The sequence below is a fragment of the Vigna angularis genome, chromosome 9, assembly GCF_016808095.1.
Source record: "Vigna angularis cultivar LongXiaoDou No.4 chromosome 9, ASM1680809v1, whole genome shotgun sequence".
Taxonomy (NCBI): domain Eukaryota; kingdom Viridiplantae; phylum Streptophyta; class Magnoliopsida; order Fabales; family Fabaceae; genus Vigna; species Vigna angularis.
The window spans coordinates 6,607,162-6,626,315 of NC_068978.1; the positions used below are offsets into that span (position 1 = coordinate 6,607,162).

General features: G+C 32.8%; 1 protein-coding gene across 3 annotated transcripts; it reads left to right on the forward strand.

The window, feature by feature from the left end:
* Positions 1 to 1,211: 1,211 nt before the first annotated feature.
* LOC108322586 (uncharacterized) lies at positions 1,212 to 18,495 on the forward strand. Of its 3 annotated transcripts, none has more exons than XM_052868691.1 (14): positions 1,212 to 1,463; positions 4,258 to 4,650; positions 4,751 to 4,867; positions 5,850 to 5,914; positions 9,675 to 9,780; positions 10,081 to 10,152; positions 10,900 to 10,959; positions 13,137 to 13,266; positions 13,342 to 13,535; positions 13,632 to 13,816; positions 14,126 to 14,253; positions 15,297 to 15,583; positions 16,258 to 16,501; positions 17,425 to 18,495. In XM_052868691.1, the coding sequence occupies exons 2-14, from the start codon at positions 4,381 to 4,383 to the stop codon at positions 18,201 to 18,203; spliced, it is 2,637 nt and encodes an 878-aa protein (XP_052724651.1). In that variant the 5' UTR covers positions 1,212 to 1,463; positions 4,258 to 4,380; the 3' UTR covers positions 18,204 to 18,495. The 3 variants fall into 3 exon arrangements, with proteins under 3 accessions (XP_052724651.1, XP_052724652.1, XP_052724650.1); XM_052868692.1 differs by having other exon boundaries at positions 4,366 to 4,650; XM_052868690.1 differs by lacking the exon at positions 1,212 to 1,463 and having other exon boundaries at positions 4,233 to 4,650.
* Positions 18,496 to 19,154: the final 659 nt, after the last annotated feature.

The window sequence follows — 19,154 nt, forward strand, 5'->3', positions numbered from 1 at the left end:
TGTTTTAACTGTTAAAGAAATTCAAAGTACAATATTATTTTTTGTCTATAACAAAACCATGCATTTGAAAACTTAGTGTAAATTGATAAATTATATCACAATTTTGTAAAAGACCTAAAATTTCACCTCAAAAAGTTTGAAACAAAAATTCGTATCAAAGTGTGTAACAAATCACAACTAAAATAAGTGTCATGGATTGAGACAGTATGAATTAAAATTTGTAGGTTGAAGATAATATCATTTCACATATACAAAGTTATTAAAATTTACCTTTTATCTTTGTACTTTATTTATTTATTTATCTTTAATTACTAATTATCTCCAAACTTACTGTATTATATGGACATTCGATTTTAATATACATATAGTTATAAATGTATATATATATATATATATATATATATATATATATATATATATATATATATATATATATATATATATATATATATATATATATATATATATATATATATATATAAGTGGATGTTCTTTACTTTCAATAGTATGAGTAGTTGTATTTTTTATTATATTATTTTGAAATTTAGTTATTATTTATAAATGGATATATATTTTTTGTCATATACAATATTTCAAACTTATCTCTGGTGTTTGTATTTTTAAATAAACGAATTCAATCTTTAAAACTTACCATCATAAAATTTATAGAAAATGTTAGACTAATATAATATGTAATCTTTATATATAATTATAACATTTAATGATATTTATTTACCATAAAAATTTCATTAAAAAATTAAATTCGTATATATTTTAAATTGAAAGACTAGTTAACTAAATTTCAAGATAAAAATTTAAAATAAAATTTGATAGAATATTCAATAAAAGTTAACACTCTAATTTTTCTCTTACTAAAATATATAATTAACACTAATTAAATAATTAAAATAAAACTTCATTTTTCTCTTGTTTAAAATTTAATAAAAAATATGTTATATAAACATCTACTTTGTTGAAAGGAAAAACCTAATAGTGAAATATTCCAAACATTTGTTCATATTAACTATTTTTCCTATGCATCTTTCTTAACTTCTCTTTATCATATACTTCTGTAGAGACCTATCATTTGAACCTCATGTCGATAGGTTGGTCCTAACCTCATTTAAAATTAAGCCCTTTATTTTTGGCCCATTCAATAAGGGGTTTTTCTGAAACCCTAGCCCCCAAAGCCCATAGGAAATGAGTGGAGGTTGGGTTAGGGTGAGACTGACCCCTAAGTCTGAAATTTCTTCTTCTCACTCAACTATCTTTCGAGGATTCTCGTTCTTCCACAACTCAATCAAGTTTCTTCATTCTCTCCCTTCCACGAGGCCAAAGGGCTTACCTCTTCCATCATCTTTGAGGGCATTAACAACTAAAGAATTGGTTCGTGATTCACCCGTGGTGTGTACTCCCTTTCCTTCTTCAACGTTCTTCACTTATGTTCTTCGTTGTTACAACAGGTTGGTTCTTTATTATCATCTTTACTCGTGTATTAAACTGTCACCCTATTTTATTTTTCCTCTAAAATTTTATATATCATTTTCTGATTTTGTATATACATTTGTACAAATTTAAAGTTTGTAGACATGATTTGTCTTCTTTGCAACTGACAGATTAGACTTTATCTAGGTTATTAATATCTGTATAATAAATATCAATTGTAAAGCTATCTTGTTTATATATATATATATATATATATATATATATATATATATATATATATATATATATATATATATATATATCACCTTAAAAAAGAGTTATCTCGAGAGAAGGTTATCTAAGTATGACCTCACTAACAACATCAACCAAACATACAGAGTCACACATAAATAAAATAAATGTGAATTAACATACAAACAATCATCTTTATAGTCATAATTCACAATTAAACAATATAAAAATCATATCATATCACTTGACCAACATATGTTATCAAAGTAACTATGCAACCACTCGTGATCTCACACACCAATTCAACACACAAATGGGCAATGCAAGATATTGACTCATACAAAACTACTTGATAAACTACTTTCGTGTTACGTCCTTTCACAGAGTTTTCAACCATTCATTCTCCAAAATATTAGGTTCTCAACTACAAACTATAATTCCTTACTACTCCTAGAGTCTTGTAAATAAAGTTCACTCCTCTATACTCTCTCAAAGAAACTTACACAATTCTTATATAAAGTCTACTAAGAACATAAGACGTCACCTGGTGTTGACAAAGACACATTCAAATATGTCAATAATCACTTCTTACCCATACAATGTTTCTCATGCAACATCATTACAACATCAAAACTCCTTACACATTCACAATTAACAAATAAGATACAAAACACAAACTAAAACATGTTAAAATATTTAAAAGAGTTAGCTCGAATTTACATTGAATTGTTTATTCCTACTCTCATCCTTAATATTTTTGTGTTTCCTTTTATCCTACCAATTTCTAAATACTTCCATATACTATCCAAATATTCTAATCAAATAAATTATTTAACTTATTTTATCATTTTATTTATACCAAAAATTATAATTTAAACTTACTTCATATTTTCATTATTTAAATTTATTAATTTTTCTAAAGTCTTTCAGAATCAAAAGCCATCTTCAATCCTTAAATATTTTCAAGAAAAGTTCTCTTAAACTACAAGGAAAGGTAAATGTTGATCAAATTATCTCAGTAATTTTTTCTTATTCTTGAACAAGTGTGTAAATTGCAAAAAAAATTTAAAAATATGATTTCTGTACTTTGCATTATTTGTTTGTTCAAAAATGATCATTTTGAATTATTTTTTTAGTCATATTCTAACACTGCACAAAAACTATTTAGTGATGAAGTTGTATTATTAATTGATTTATCTTAAATATTTAATAATTGTCTTAACAGTAATAAATAAAATAAACCGGACCGATCATTTAATAATTCTGTATTTTGCATCTGTGTTTGTTCAAACATGGTCATTTTGAATTATTTTTTTAGTCATATTCTAACACTGCATAAAACTATTTAGTGACTAAGTTGTATTATTAATTGATTTTTAGTAAATATTTAATAATTGTGTGAATAGAAATAAATAAACCACACTCATGAATTAATAATTCTCGGCTCCTTATTATTGTATTAATTAATACGAAGTATACGTCTACTTAAAATTTGTTGACCACTGATCCATCCAGTTTGATAAGATACATCCAAATTTTCCTTTATTTATTTATTTATCATGATAATTAATTTGTGTTAATACTTTTACATAGAATAATAAATATATTAAATTAAAAACTGAATACAACAAAATAATATAAAGCAGTGATAGTATGATGCATGATTATTATATATTACAAAAAAATGGTATAAAACAATAAAATAGTAAAATATTAATTAAATATAAATATAAGTGCATTACTGTTTTTTTTTATAAATAAAATTAAGTTATTCTGGTAATTTATAAATTTTAGTTTTATATGTACTGGGAGTTAGACTTTAACTATAAAAATTAAACTTAACCAAATAATTAACACTGCACTTAATATTAAAATTGAATGTAATTATCGTAGTTAATGCTGTTCTGACAAACTAAAAAAAAACAAAACATTGCACATAATATTTAAATTACCATAATTTATAAGAGAACATTTTAAACAAAATATATTTTTAAATATGAATAGTTAGATTTTAAATTGGTGTGACACAAATTTAATCGTATTATTATCCAATAGTAACACCTGAATATTAATAGTAAAACCTATAAATATAATAAAAAAGAAAAAAAATCAATAAATTTTAAAAATATTTTACATAAAACATTTCAAAAAAAATTTTATATTTAAAAAATATATTTTTAAAAAATTCAGTTAATAATATATATTTTTTAGTATAAAATTATTTTTTTATATATAAATATAAATTTATATTTATATTTTTTATTTTTTAAAAACAACGCACATAGTATAAATTTTGTTTTAAAAAGTATCTTAAAACATATTAAACCTATTAACATATATATTATTTCTTCAATCAGTAATATGTAAATTAAAATATATAGAAAATGTAAATAATATTTTTGTGTCTCTGCCAACCCTAACCCGAGATAATGTGGGTAACGGGTCCTATAAATCTGGATGCAACCCGTCAATAAACAAATTAAACAAACATAATAATACTATATATATATATATATAATATATATATATATATATATATATATTATTATTTTTTCTTTCCCTTTCCCTCTTTTCTTACAGAACGGAAGAGAAAAGGAGGAACTATCTTTTGACGCCGCAGCACACATAATTTTTTTTGAGGTTGCTTCTCTTCCGCCGCACCCGTGTTCACTGTCTCTGAGGTTGCAGGGTTTCACGACTCCAATGGCGGCTTTCGACCACTTCGGAAACATGTACGAAGTCGCATTCAAGCCCCGCCTGCTTCTCTCACTCATAAGAGACCATCTTCCCGACGAGAATAGTACCTTCTCCGACCCCTCTAAACTCTCAAAGGCCGTGTCACTCGTAAAAACGCACTCTCTTCTATCCGAGTCTTTCCTCGCAGACTCCACGTCCGCCAAAGTAATCGAAGCCTGGAAGTCCGCATTTTCTTCATGGCTCAACCGCATATTCTCCCTCCTCTCCACCTCCATGGTGTGAATCAAAAGCAGCAAGCTTTTAAATTTTCTTCATTTTTTTCTTTCTTGTTTTGAATGATTTTTGTAGTTGAAATGGGTGTGTTGTTCTTTTCTAGCCTGATAAATGCTGGGCGGGGATCTCTCTGCTCGGGGTGACATGTGAAGAGTGCAGCTCTGAGCGATTTCTGGAGTCTTACTCTGCGTGGTTCAACAAGTTGCTGGCTTTTCTACAGGTACAGAGATGTTTTGCCTTTCATGCTGATGATTATTGTCAGACTTTTTGGGTTTAGGAATACAAAGTGCTGTTCACTGTAGATATACAGTTGCCTAGGGTAGTAGTTGTTTGGATGAACATTTACATAAGTCTAGGAAAAGAAAGTAAGGCTTTAGGAAATAAATTTCTTCATTAGCCAAGATTAACTTATTTATTAGTTTAAAGTAATCTTTTAGAGAAATTGGAATGAGAGAATTTCTATAAATTAATGTATGCATAAACTAGTTTTAGTTTATAGAGAAACTCATTTAATTTTTTCTTATTCATCTTCTTTTTCTGTGTTTATGGAGAACTTTATCCACATAGATCCTAGATGAATTTAGACCTCAGTGAAGCTCACATGTGGCTAGTACATTGGTTCTTTTGAGCATATGACACGGGTTTGATCTCTTATCTGTAGTCTGTAGTGAGAATATCTCTGGTCCAATTCTGGATCTAAAACATAATGATTCTTTTTAACTGTAATGCTTGGTATGCTATCCTGCACATATTTTAGCATACAAGCCAATGCTGGTGCTTGAAAGAGAAGTTAATGCATTTGATACCATTTATATCTAATCTGCTTGTACTACTCACCTTTACAGATTTCAGGCATCCCTCCTGTAAATTGTTGTAAATAGGCAGTCTATCTTTTGCGGATGCCTTTTGGAATTACAACATGTGCTTGTTCCTTCTGTATGTCATTAAAGAGCTCACAAAGCTTCCTTTCTTGTATTCTATGAGGATGCCATCTTTTTCTACATGATATGTTACTGATTAACACTATACATCATTTATGTTATACTGTCTATTTCCTTTGACTTTCTTATGAATCTTTTAAAGTACGAGCACACTCAAAAAGATGTCCTTGTTTGCATTCATCTTTGTACAAATCTCTGAAATGAATTTTGTATTTTTGTATGGTCAAATGTGACGAGCTCCTTGATCTTTGTTTGAAACAGTCACCAGCAGATTCACATCTAGTGAGGGTAGCGGCTTGTGCTTCATTGTCTGATATATTTATAAGGTTAGATATTTTTTTTCCTACCTTGAGACTATTAGTTGGTACAAATATTGGTCTGCAATGTAGAGTGCTCATGCTTGATGCATCTGATTTCTCTCTCTCTCTCTCTCTCTCTCTCTGCATGCTACTGCATGGTTGTCACCTACGTCAGCAATAATTTTTTCTTTCTCTGTTATGCATAATACTCAATAGGACGAGGTCAAGGTTGTTGGACTTGAGCTTGCAAAAACTTGTCAAACAAACCTGCCAGAGTTTACTTGATTAAAAAACAGTATTAATCTGTTTTTTGCAGTATCTAAAATAAATGAATACCATAAATTAATAAAAAGAAATTCCATGCCCCAAGTTTCAATATATTACCAGTCTTATTTTTAGGGCATTCCTCCTTGTTTTGAAAATGAGCCTAGCAACTGTATTGCTTGAGCACCTCGACCACCCTCTAATGTGAGATATCTTTTGGACTACAAACCAAACAAATTGGTGATATTAATTACACAATCCACTCTTTAACAGTGATCTCAGTTCTCAACTAATACTGCAAGATCAGAAAGAAAAAAGAAACAGAGACACCTTGTTCACAATTTAGGCTTCATAATGGCAGTCAACCAACTAGATAGAGGCCAGTAGTAGTTGCTCAAGTCCAAGTGTGTTAGTGAGGTGACTTGATTGGTGAGCCCACTCGGGATTAAAACCAGAGAAATATAATTTTAGAGGGCTTAATAGACCCTTCTCATGTTCTACTATGTCCTAGACTGCCAGGTACCATAAATAGAGATAACCCACACACTCCTCCCTACTTTAGTGCTTTCGACTTCACTAACATAAAGAGACTTAATAATTATTCCAACACTCCTCCTCAAGCTGGAGCATACAGATTGTAAGTACCAAGCTTGGAACAAATAAACTCAATCTGAGGTTCCCTTAAAGACTTGGCCAACACATCTGTGAGTTGGTCATTTGATCAAACAAACTTTGTACATATTGCTCTTGTCAACAACTTTTCACGAACAAAATGACAATCAATTTCTATATATTTAGTTCTCTCATGTAACACTCGATTTGATGCAAATGGAAAGCAACTTGATTATCACATACATCTTCATAGTCTGGATGTCACAGAAGTTAAGTTCTTGGAAGAACTGCTTCACCCATATAAGTTCATACATTAGTGATGCCATTGTCCTATATTTAGCTTTAGTTGTTGATCGAGGAGCTACATTATGTTTCTTACTTTTCCATGAATAATGTTTTTTTCAAGGAAAACACAATATCCAGTAGTAAACTGTTTGTCAATAGGCGAACCTACCCAATTTGCATCACAATACCTAGAGACCTGAATGCCTCCTCTATCTTCATATAACAACCCTTTTTCGAGAGCCTTTTTGAGGTACCTTAGAATGTGAATGATAGCATTCCAATTGCCAATACATGGAACCTGCATGAACTAACTAACCAGTCTACTGTATTGTATTTCTCTGAATCAGAAAATAATTCACCTTCTTTTGTCAATAATTTCTGATTTAGGTCCATAAGACTATCTAGTGATCTACAATCAATCATACCTTTTTCTTGTAATATATCAAGATCATACTTCATTGAGAGATTACAACTCCATCTTTTGACTGAGCTACATCAATGCCCAAGAAGTATTTAAAGCTTCCAAGATCCTTGGTTTGAAAATGTCTACACAAGTGCTCCTTTAGTTGAGATATTCTAGCATTATCATTTCTGTAATGACTATATCATGAACATATACTATTAAGTAAACATATTTCCCGAGAGATGTATGAAGTAAAAGACCGAATAATTTGCTTCATTGTGTCTTAGCCCAAATTTTTGAACAATGGAGTTGAATTTTCCAAACCAAGCATGTGGTGATTGCTTCAGGCCATATAGAGTGCGATGCAATTTGTATACTATACTAGACTCCCCTTGAGCAACAAACCGTTGCTCCATATAAGTTTCTTCCGCAAGATCATCATGGAGGAAGACATTTCTGATATCCAATTGATGAAGTGACCAATGATGAATTGTTCCCATTTCAAAGAAAAGACCAATTGTAGTCATCTTGGCCATTGGAGAGAAAGTGTCACAATAATCAAAGCCATAAACCTGAGTGTACCCTTTTGCAACTAACTGGGCTTTGAGTCGATAAACTTCACCATCGGGGCCGACTTGAACTGCATATACCCATTGGCAACCAACTGCCTTTTTGCCTAGTGGAAGGGCCATGGCTCCCAAGTATTATTGTGGTCAAGAGTTTGCATTTCTGCAATCATGGCTTGTTGCCATCAAGGAGGACCAAGTGTTTCATTCACATTTTTTTGGGTATAACCATAGAAGACACTGAGGATAAAAGAGAACAATAGGAAAGCAATAGCTAAGAAAGTTATAAACATGATGTGGGTTTCGAGTGGAACAAGTACCTTTTCTGAGAGCAATGGGCCATCCTGAATCATCTTCACTAGGAGTCGTGGTATTAAGTGACAAGGGAGAAGAATTTGAAGTAGGGGATTCACCATTTTCTTAGAGTCGGAGGATATCGATATGTGGAGATGATGGTTGAGGAGGACTTTGATCAATATTTGAATTGACAAAGACATTAGAAATATTGGAATCAACCACTGGAATAGGAAGGACCTTCTGTATGACATGAACATCTCGAACTGAGGGGGAGAAGTAAGGAGTCTATTCAAAGAATGTAACATTGGCAAACATGTAGTACTTGGTTTCAGAGAATAACACCGGTACCCTTTTTGAAGTCGTGAATAGTCTAAGAAGACACATTTGATAGCACAAGCAGAAAACTTGTCTAACCCTGGAGACATGTCATGAACAAAACATACACAATCAAAACTCAAGGAGAAGTGTGAAAGAGAGGATTATTTGGAAATAGAATGGAGAAAGGAGCCTTATGATTGGAGAGGAGGACATCCTCTTAACGAGGAAACATGCAGTTAAGATGACATCTCTAGTGATGAATAGGAATATGGGCACCTAGTAAAAGGGTACGAACAATTTTAACTAAGTGTCTATTTTTTCTTCCTGCTATACTATTTTGTTGTGGCATATGGGGATAATTGGACTGATGTAATATATCATGTGAACTCAAAACTGCAAAAAAAAGTGCATGAGAAGTACTCTTTGACATTGTCACTTCTTAAGATTTTGATTTCTTGACCGAATTGATTCTTGATTTTATTCAAAAAAGATGTGAAGATGGGTAACAATTCGGAATGATCTTTCATAAGATAAACCCAAATACATCTCGAATATTCATCAATAAACGTAACAAAAATACTTAAAACCAAAAGATGAGATGCGACTAGGTCCCCAAATATTAGAATGGATAATAGAGAAACTAGAATCACACTTTGATTGAAATTAATTTCACTAACATAAATAGACTTAATAATTATTCCAACAAGCCCAAATTTGTAATCTTAAACTTACAAGTTTACGGGTGAGTTTGAGAACAATGGATGGTCCTATTAAGTTGCTTAGATTTGAAATTCCATATACTTAACTGCTTATTAAGTTTAATAGCTTGCAGGATCTCTACAGAAACAAAAATTAATATAGACATGCACTTATTCTATATGTTTAAATGTTTCCAATATTTTGTTTGTAGTATATTTTCTGTCACTTATTGTGTGAGTCAAACTAGTAAATCTTGGAACCAGTCTTAGTCCTATCGCTGGTGAGATCTGTCTTCATTAAAATAGCTTGCAGATTCCTGTACTAACTTTCTGTTACAAAATAGGTTAAGTAGATATCCTAAGATCAAGAAAGAATCATCTTCCTGTGCTGTTAAAGTTGTTCAGCCTACATTGAAGATGTTGACTGATGAGAACTCAGAGGCAATATGGGTAAGTTGGTTTTGGCAGTTCCTAGATTTGCATTTGGAATCAGTATATTTGAAGGTATTTTATATGTGCAATGTGTTAAGAGATGTAATGTCTTTTTGTTTTAAACTTATCTAATGTGGAAGATAGAATGTTTTGGTTGAGTGCAGACAAATGTTTAAATATAAGTTCTGTTTGCTGTTGACATTAGATACCCTACTTTTATTTGTCAATTCTCATATGCCTGTTATTCTTTTTTTTTTTCCAGAAATTATATGCTTATTTGCTTACAGCGTTTTAATATTTGAATTGTGGTGAATGCAGGATGCTGCAGTTCATTTGTTATGCACCATAGCAACCTCATTTCCATTTTCGATTCGTAGTCATTATGATGGTGTAAGCTTCTCTTTTTTTGGAAGTCCTTAGTTTCTGTTTGCATGAGTAGAATTTTGCTTTAGACAAATTCCACTGCCTCCTTCTATACTTTTACCAGAGCAAGAATTTCAAACTCAAGTGGTATTTTTGATATGTTCCTTTGCTTTTAATTTCACCGGATCTTTCATTTTATGACTTCATTACTATGTTCCTGTTGCTCTTATTATTAGGCTGGTAGATATTGACATGCTGTAGGTAGAGTTTGGCATGTTGTGCTGTATGCCTCATTCTCAAGTTTATGTTATTTTCTCTTACATATTTTTTTGGTGTAGAAGGATTTATTATTGTCATCGCTTTGTATTTATCCTCACTTTCTCATTGAAATTCTTTTCCATTAAAATAAATACTCGGGATATACCCATGTTTATTCAATGGTTCTAATGGGGTTTTATTTTGTATATTTACTTTAATAATCTTAAAAGTTAGTCATAAAACAAACAAAGGATGGACATTTGTTCTGAGATTTACATAATTGGGATGTTAATGCTTTTACACAATGTATCCGCATTTGCACTCGTATTGACACAGATTTTCTTATTATAGTCCTCTGATGTCTCTCTGTGCATGTTTGGAAGATGACGAGCATGCCACTTTTGCATGTGATTAATACCAGTTATTAATTTTTTGTTTCTTTTACGAGGGAAAAAGAAAAACTATTTCCCTTGGTGCCCGGATTCACATTTTGACGAGTGATTCTGATTTATGCAGGTTGAATCTGCTATCGCTTTAAAACTTTTGTCTGGAGGATGCAGTCTTGATATGTCGCAGGTAATATGCTCATAAAATTTTGTTTGGATCATTGGTATAAGAAGGGTGAAAGGGCATTATTTGTCTGCCTCTATATGTTAGCAGCAGCTACAATTTTCTTAAAAAATAATTTCACTATTTTACTTTTATTTTTGTTTTATACTTTTTATCGGAATGGATCAATGTCATTGTAAATGTATATTCTACCTGTTTCATTCCATTTCTTATAAAACTTCCAAACATAGTAGTTGAATCGGGATATAAACTATGTTTCAGAGAGTTTATTTTTTGTATCGTGAATCCTTTCGTAACGGGAATCATAAGATTCATAAACATTTAAAAAATGTAACATATAAGACATATAAACATGTAAGATGTAATTAATAATAACCACATTCAAAAATAGTGGTTGTGTTAGGGGCTGAAAAGTATATGAGAGAAGGAGGTATAGGGGAGAGAGAGAAGGAGTTGGCCGAATGGTAGACGAGGGGGAGTGACCAGGCCGAGAGGTAGACGAGGGGGAGCGACCAGGCCGAACGGTAGAAGGCAGGGAGCGAGTTGGCCGAACGGTAGAAGGCGGGGAGCGAGTTGGCCGAACGGTAGACGAGGGGGAGCGACCAAGCCGAGCGGTAGACTAGGGGAGCGACCAGGACGAGCAGTAGAAGAGGGGGAGTGAGTTGGTCGACCAATAGACAAGGGGGAGTGACCGGGCCGAGCAGTAGACAAGGGGGAGTGACCCGGACGAGCGGTAGAAGAGGGCGAGCGACCAGGTCGAACAATAGACGAGGGGGAGCAACCAGGACAAGCGGTAAAAGAGGAGGAGCGACCAGGACGAGCGATAGATGAGGGGGGAGCGACCAGGTCGAACGGTGGAAGCAATGAGGAAGCATTCTAACTGCCGCAACAGTTAGGATGGACGGAAAATTAATTAGAGTAATAAGAGAGTTATTCTGAGAAGATATTCAGCAAAGGATAATTAGAGTAACAAAGCCATATCTTAGTATATTATTTAGTATAAATTAAATATAGTAAATAGGGCTAAATATATTCGTATAAGATAATTTACTAAGATAATTATAGTAAATAGGATTATTTCCTAATATTCAGTACTTTTTGGGGAGGGAATTAATTAGTATAAATAAAGGGGAAGACTAGAGTTAATAGTATGCTTTTGATTTGTAAGTTTTGTAAGAGAGGTTATGGACGGAGATCTTACTCTCAGTTATTGTTTATTTTCTTTGATTCAGTATTTCTTTCAATAAAAGAGGTTTATTTCAGCTATTTTACATTGTTCCTTGTCTGTGAGAGTGTGTGAGGAAACATTCTAGTTACTGTCCATACTCGGAGACGTAACAGGTTGTATAAGAGAACATAATCCTAATTTTGTCTCTTTTCGTTCCTCCTGTGGTTCAATTCTTTGGGCAGATAAATGTTTGGTCCAAGGAGAATAAGAAAGGATACAAAATCAGGGTTGTCTTCTCTCATCTGTGCCATTGTCTCTTCATTTTCCACTCCTCCTGCAGTCGGCTCTTGGAGCTATTCCGCTCTTGCAGCTGTTTTGCTCCTCCCACAGTCTGCTCTTCCCCACTGTTTGATCCTTTTGTTGTGATCGTCGTGCTCTTTCACTAAGTTTGTGGTAATGGCATATAGAAGAAGCAAATAAACCATTACAACACATTTCTATTGTGTTTAGAGTGGAAAAATAAAACAAATTTAGGGCTTTTATCAAACCGGGTTGCGTGACATGGTCCAATTCAAGGTAGAACCCAAATACATATTTAGTATGATTCAGGGCATGATACACACCAAAATCATGGTTCATGCGATTCTAAGAGTGAATCACATGATACAATAGTGATAATGAAGTAAAAACAAGTGTTTCCGCGATTCTTATTGTGAGAGAGAAGAATCGTATTGTATCATACATACGATTTATATCATGTATCGCACGATACTTACTACCATGCTTCCAAACAAGGTAAAACAATTCTACCAGCACCCACATTTTGCTTGGTCATTATTCAACATGCGGGGGCATCATTTATGATTTTTTAATTCTCTTATTTTTAACAGTTTAGAATAATTCCTAATCTTTTATGTTTAACTCAGTTTTGTATGGATATATTTTCTGATAAATAGAAAGAATACCCTCATAGTCTTAATCTGATGTGTTATGTTATCTTCTTGGGTACATCTAGAAACTCGCTCATTGCCTTGCACTGCTTCCAAAATCAAAAGGAGACAATGAAAGCTGGTCTGTGATGATGCAGAAAATTTTGGTGTTAATAAATGATCAATTAAATCTAGCTTTTCATGGTCTAGAAGAAGGTAAATGTTGATAATATCTGTTTCATAAATGCCTCCATTAAAAGCAGTGTGATAATCTTTTTCCATGTCTTGCAGAAACCATGCGTGATGGGGTTACTAGGCTTTTGGTTTTACCAGGAAAACATCCTCCACCACCGTTAGGAGGCTACATATTGGCAGAAGAAGTTAGAAACAAGGGATCACAAATGACTGAGCAATCACTGATGTCGAATGTCTCTACCCTTATGTCTGTCTGTTGTCTAATGCTTACAAATTCATATCCTGTTAAGGTACTTTTTAGTTCATACAATGTGTTCCTACAATTGACTGTCAGTTCTGTGTACTTAGTTTGGAAAAAAAATGACGAAATGTAATTACATTATTAGGTAAATGTTCCTGTTCGCCTGTTATTAGTCTTGGTTGAGAGAGTTCTGAAGGTAAATGGTTCTTTGCCACAAATGTCAATGCCATTCGTGACTGCCAAGCAGCAAGAGAACATTTGTTCAGAACTTCCAGCTTTGCACTTGAGTAGCCTGGAATTGCTCACAGCTATCATAAAGTCTCTGGGCAGGTATAACTACATGATAGCTTCTCTCTCCCTTCAAAAGAAAATGAAAAAAGATAAACATAAAAAAACTGTGGTTGCGATAAATTAAATCTAACATTCTTCAAACCTTAACACTTTAGAATAATGGTTGTCTTTACTTTTAATGCCATTGTTAATGATCCCTGTTATCATCAAAGAGTTTACCCTTCACTGTTTTGGTGTTCTGTTCCTGTTTCTATGCATGACTTTCAAGTTCTTTCCTCTGATATGCTTTCATGTATTTATTTCTTGCTAGAGGAAGAACTCTACTTATTGCCAATATTTGTATTGCAGTCAACTATTACCACATGCTGCCTATATTGTACTTATCATTACAAAGTACTTCAAGACATGTGAGTTGCCGGAGTTAAGGATTAAGGTCTATTCAGTGACAAAGAATTTGCTCATAACCATGGGTGTTGGTATGTAAATTTCTCATTTTAATTGCTTTTCCGCTTACGCTGGTATGATCTTGTATTGGAATGTCTTTCTTTATTCTTTTCATACTCCTTGTTATGCTTTTTTTATATTTTGGGTAGATATATTATACTTTTCTAGAGGAAGGGCCCTGGCTCAATGATAAGGTTTGTTGCCTTCTAACTTAGAGGGCTCTGAATTAAATCTTGGCTACTTGTGGTAAATCGGTATGCATCTACTCTCTCCATTATATACCAAGTGAGAGTCTTGTGTATGATCGTCTTATTTTCTCTTATATTGTGTCCCAATTTCTCATCCATCAACCGTTATGTGCAACCACTACTTTGAACATCAATATCAGCATATTTGGGTAAGTATTGTGGGGCACCAGAGTCAAATTTGAAGTAAGAAAACACGACTCTGGGGAAAACATGATGTTTGGTTGTTTATTTGTCATTAAAAGTGCTTTTTGCTTCTAAAATCAAATGCTAAAAATTGTAGCTTTTGAGTGGGGCTTAAGATTTTATACTAAGGTAGTGCTTGATCCAACTTTTTGGGCTTTTCTCTTAAAAGAATAATCTCCTCTGATTAGATTTTGAAGAGGATATTTGATTTTGCGGTTTTTCCAAAAGCTACATGTATGATTTTGAGCTTTGTGGATATTTTTTTTGCCTAACTTCTTTTAAGGAAGGAAGCCCGAAAGTGTTGAGCCAAACACTACCTTAAAATACTCGCTTGCTTTGAAATTAAATAACTTCAAACCTTAAAATACAGGCAGAAAGGGGAGAGGAAGAGTGAATGGCAAAGCTGGAAAGGGAAATGCTTGAGCTTAAGTGTATTAGGCTTAGTTCCATGTCCTCTCTTCTGTTGTCATCTTGTATCTGATTTTATGCAATACTATTATTAGGCTGCATGGGAAATTCTTTCCTTTTTCAGCTTATCTTTGTTGACACATGATTTCTTCTGTTTCCCTTATCTTGATGTACGTTTACGATACATTTAATTTGACGATGCATACTGGCCTTTACTAATCATTCATCTTGAGCAGGAATGGCTTTATACCTTGCACAGGAAGTTATCAACAATGCTTTTACTGATTTAAGTAGTATTGAGCATACGAATGGTGACATATTAAATGGTTCAAATTCAAACGCCCCTGCTGGAGCAAAGAAACCATCCAGTCATAGAAAAAGGAAGCACATCAATGCAACGGGATCCCTTCAGGAGCATGATCAAGGTGGTGGTTTGGGCTTGGAAGTTCCCAAGAATCGTGCATTGACTCCAATTTCTCTGAGAATAGCTGCACTGGAGACATTAGAGGCTCTTATTACCGTGGTATGCATGTTTCTGAGTAACTTTATTATAAAAATAGCTATTTGTTTCTTCATCAACCTTTCCCTACCTTCAGTGGTTATTCTTGTTCATAATTTGTGTTGTAATTTTAGGTTTAGATGGAAAAGGATAAAAACCATATTTAACGTGACTTTATAGCTGTGATGCAAAAGATGGCTTGTGACTCTTGTTATTTGCACAGATATTTTAGGTAAAATATACCTAGTACGAGCCCATCACAGTTACTCCATATATAATAAGAATCCCAACAAGGTAACCTTCAAAGGGGCTGAATCCAAGGTGGGCTAAGGGTAGCCACAATTTTAGTGTCTTTCCAACAAAACTACACACAGATGAGAGCATGAAAAACAGATAAATGTACAGTGAACCTGCTCTATAAACTACATACCAGAGATACTGACCTCTTTAAACAGCTATAATCAGAATAATAAAGAGAATCTAAATGGAGTAAAATATTGTTGTGCTTACTTACAGCAGTTTTTGTTTTGTACCTGTGGAATACGTTTGGTGTCTCCCTTCTGAAACATTTGGGGATGAATTTTTCACATAAAAGCCATCCCTTAAATTGTCCTCTTAAGTTAAAGGGGACATCAAAGTGACCCTTGAGATCTCAATTTTAAGAGATCTGTATGATTTTTTTTCATAATTTTCTGCAGGCGGGTGCTTTAAAATCTGAACCCTGGAGATCAAAAATTGATAGCCTTTTGATAGTCATTGCAACGGATTCTTTTAAGGAAGGAACAGTTGGTGAAGAATTCAGTGTGCTTCATCTAAAGGAACCTGCTGCTACTGCCACAGATTTGCAGCTAGCTGCATTGCGGGCTTTACTAGCATCTTTTCTTTCATTTGCCCGAGGGCGACCTCCATATTTATCCGAGGGGCTTGAACTTTTCCGTAGAGGTACTTCAATATATATATCAATTTGAATTTTGTTTCATTCTTACTTATTATGATACCAAGTATTGGTATTTTAGCAGGTTGTAAAATATTGGGTTTATGTGTCTAAATACGAGATTTTGGTGACAGTCGTTGTCATTGATGCTTTTAATTATGCAAAAAATGGTGAATATGGTTGCAAGATGCTTAGGATTTTATAATCTGCATATTTGGTGATATTGTTGGAAGTATATCCTATTACATGGTGTATTTGCTGTTAATAATTAAAACCTGATTTTCATATTTCAATTTATGCCTGTTTTTGTGGACAAAAAGGGAGAGAAGATTTCTGAATTGCTTGAGAAAATCCTTAACATGGTACGTTTTGTAGGGAAGCAGATTGCAAATCAAATCCAAATTTTCAGCAGCAAATATACAACCCTTAAATAGGGGATATTTTCCAACATTCCACCATAAGTCAAAGCATACAAATTATATGCACTAAACATTTTACATAGCGGTTACGGCACCCACAAGAAGACCATGTAGCACTCTAATCACTAAAGTTAACAGACTTAAGTAATTTCCTTTGAAGGAATTTTTTTCTTGAATAAAGTTACTATCAATTTCTATACATTTGGTCTTGTCGTGAAAGATCGGGTTTGAGGCGCCCTATACATTCTAAAGCTGCTTGACGACCCAGTATAGCTTCATATAATCTACATTTCCTAACTGTAATATGCATTAACTATTTATGTTTAACTTTTGCATTAGATCTAGCGGCATTCTTACTTTTTCAGGATACAAGGTATCTACTACAAAAACATAGTATTGAATATAGACTCTGATAAAGTAAAATAGCATTTATGTTTCCTTGTACCTACAATTTCATGAATTTTTTTTTATCCTGCATGGCTTTTGCTTGAACATGGAATCTTTGTTTGCAGGGAAGCAACAAACTTCTATAACAAAGCTAGCTGAGTTCTGTGCCCATGCTCTGTTAACCTTGGAAGTGCTTATACATCCTAGGGCACTTCCATTGGTAGATTACACCTATGATGATAACAATTCTTTCGGTGAAGCCCATAGTAATCTCCAACATGAATATTTTGGCCGAAGCAACAAAACCCCATATGGTTTACCTCAAGTTTCTCCTGACTATGATGACGATGTTTATGCTGAATGGCTTGAAAATGGCAATGAAGCTGATGTGTCAATGGATAAAGATACAAAAAACAACCAAGAGCCTTCTGAAGCTTGCAGAGATAATGATCCTGAAGTGCTTCCTGTGCATGTATCTTCTGACACAAATATACAGGAGAGGGCCCAAATGGATTCTGAGGCAGCCACTTCTGCAGATGTTGAAATGAAAACTGTTGGGGATGAAACCAATTTCAAGTCATATCAACCTGGAGAATCTGTAGTGCAATTTCAGGATCCTGGATCTTTCACCCTGATGGAAGATCACAATGATATAATGTCTGAGAAGATTCTTCCAGACAGTACTGTTCCTCATAATGAAGCTAGTCATATGGAATCGGACCAAGGAAACTCTGTTAATAAAGACTTTGAATTTGCTTCTCAGAGTAATAGCTTATGGCAAACAACCACAGGCTCTAATATTTTTCAGGAGTTTTCTTTTAAAGTGGATCGTGACAATTCACTGGCTGATGAAGATGATTTTCCTGATATTGTGGATGGAGACCCAGATTCTGATTCCGAATAAAGGGGAGATTTTGTAATTTTTTTTATCCATAGGAAGCATAAGAAATACATAGGATAGTTCAAATTCATTCTCTTTTTCTATCTTTTTTCCCAAAGTATTTGAAGTTTTGACCTCTGCGAAAAATGAAATGGTTTTCAAACTTGAGTTCAGTTTGTTAGAATATGGTAAATTTGTCTGTTATAGTTTTATCATTTCTTTAAAATCAACAGTTTGTTAGAACATAGTAAATTTCTTTTTAATCAAACTGATGTGTCTTCTTTTGGTATTTTCAAATTTATGTCTTCTTTTCGTATTCTTTTTTTAACTTGATTTTAGTATTGTTGATTTAACTAATACCATCATATTCTTGAAATGATTTTTTTTAGTGATGTCAGTTAAAATAATTTTTTAGTTTATTTTGAAAAGAGTTTTTTCTTTCTTTCAGTGGTTAAAATTATTTTGTTGTAAATTGTTTTTCATAATCAAGACTAATGTTATTATTTGTTGATAATTTTATTATGATTATTTTTCTAATGCTAATTAGAATTCTGCTTTCTAATGTTGACTACAGAAATTTTTTAATTGATATGGATGGAAAATCTAATTAACAAGCTTCAACCAATGTGGTAAAAATAATTTCAGTTTATTTATATAGTCTAAATAATTGTGGATATAAAAAAAAGTAATATTAGTTACAATATATTAAAAATAAGTTTCATCAATATGAAAAAAATTACAATGATCTTTGACGGAAAAAAGAACATAAGAGTTAATTAATATTAACATTTTTTAATTATTAATAATAATTCAACACTTAAATCATTTTCTACACGTACTTATAATTAAAATACTTTATTTAAACAAAAAAAGTTAAAATTCAATAAACTTGAATTATTTCATCAAATAAAATATTTAAAAAATCCAACCTTATGAAAAACTAAAAAGAGTAGTGTAAGGTTTTTCCTTATAGGT

Excerpts from the sequence above, each read along its gene's own strand:
- LOC108322586 (XM_052868691.1), top strand. The coding sequence starts at position 4,381 with ATGGCGGCTTTCGACCACTTCGGAAACATGTACGAAGTCGCATTCAAG. Across the intron at positions 10,153-10,899 it reads TTCGTAGTCATTATGATGGT|GTTGAATCTGCTATCGCTTT; the intron begins GTAAGCTTCTCT and ends TGATTTATGCAG. Across the intron at positions 14,254-15,296 it reads GCTCATAACCATGGGTGTTG|GAATGGCTTTATACCTTGCA; the intron begins GTATGTAAATTT and ends CATCTTGAGCAG.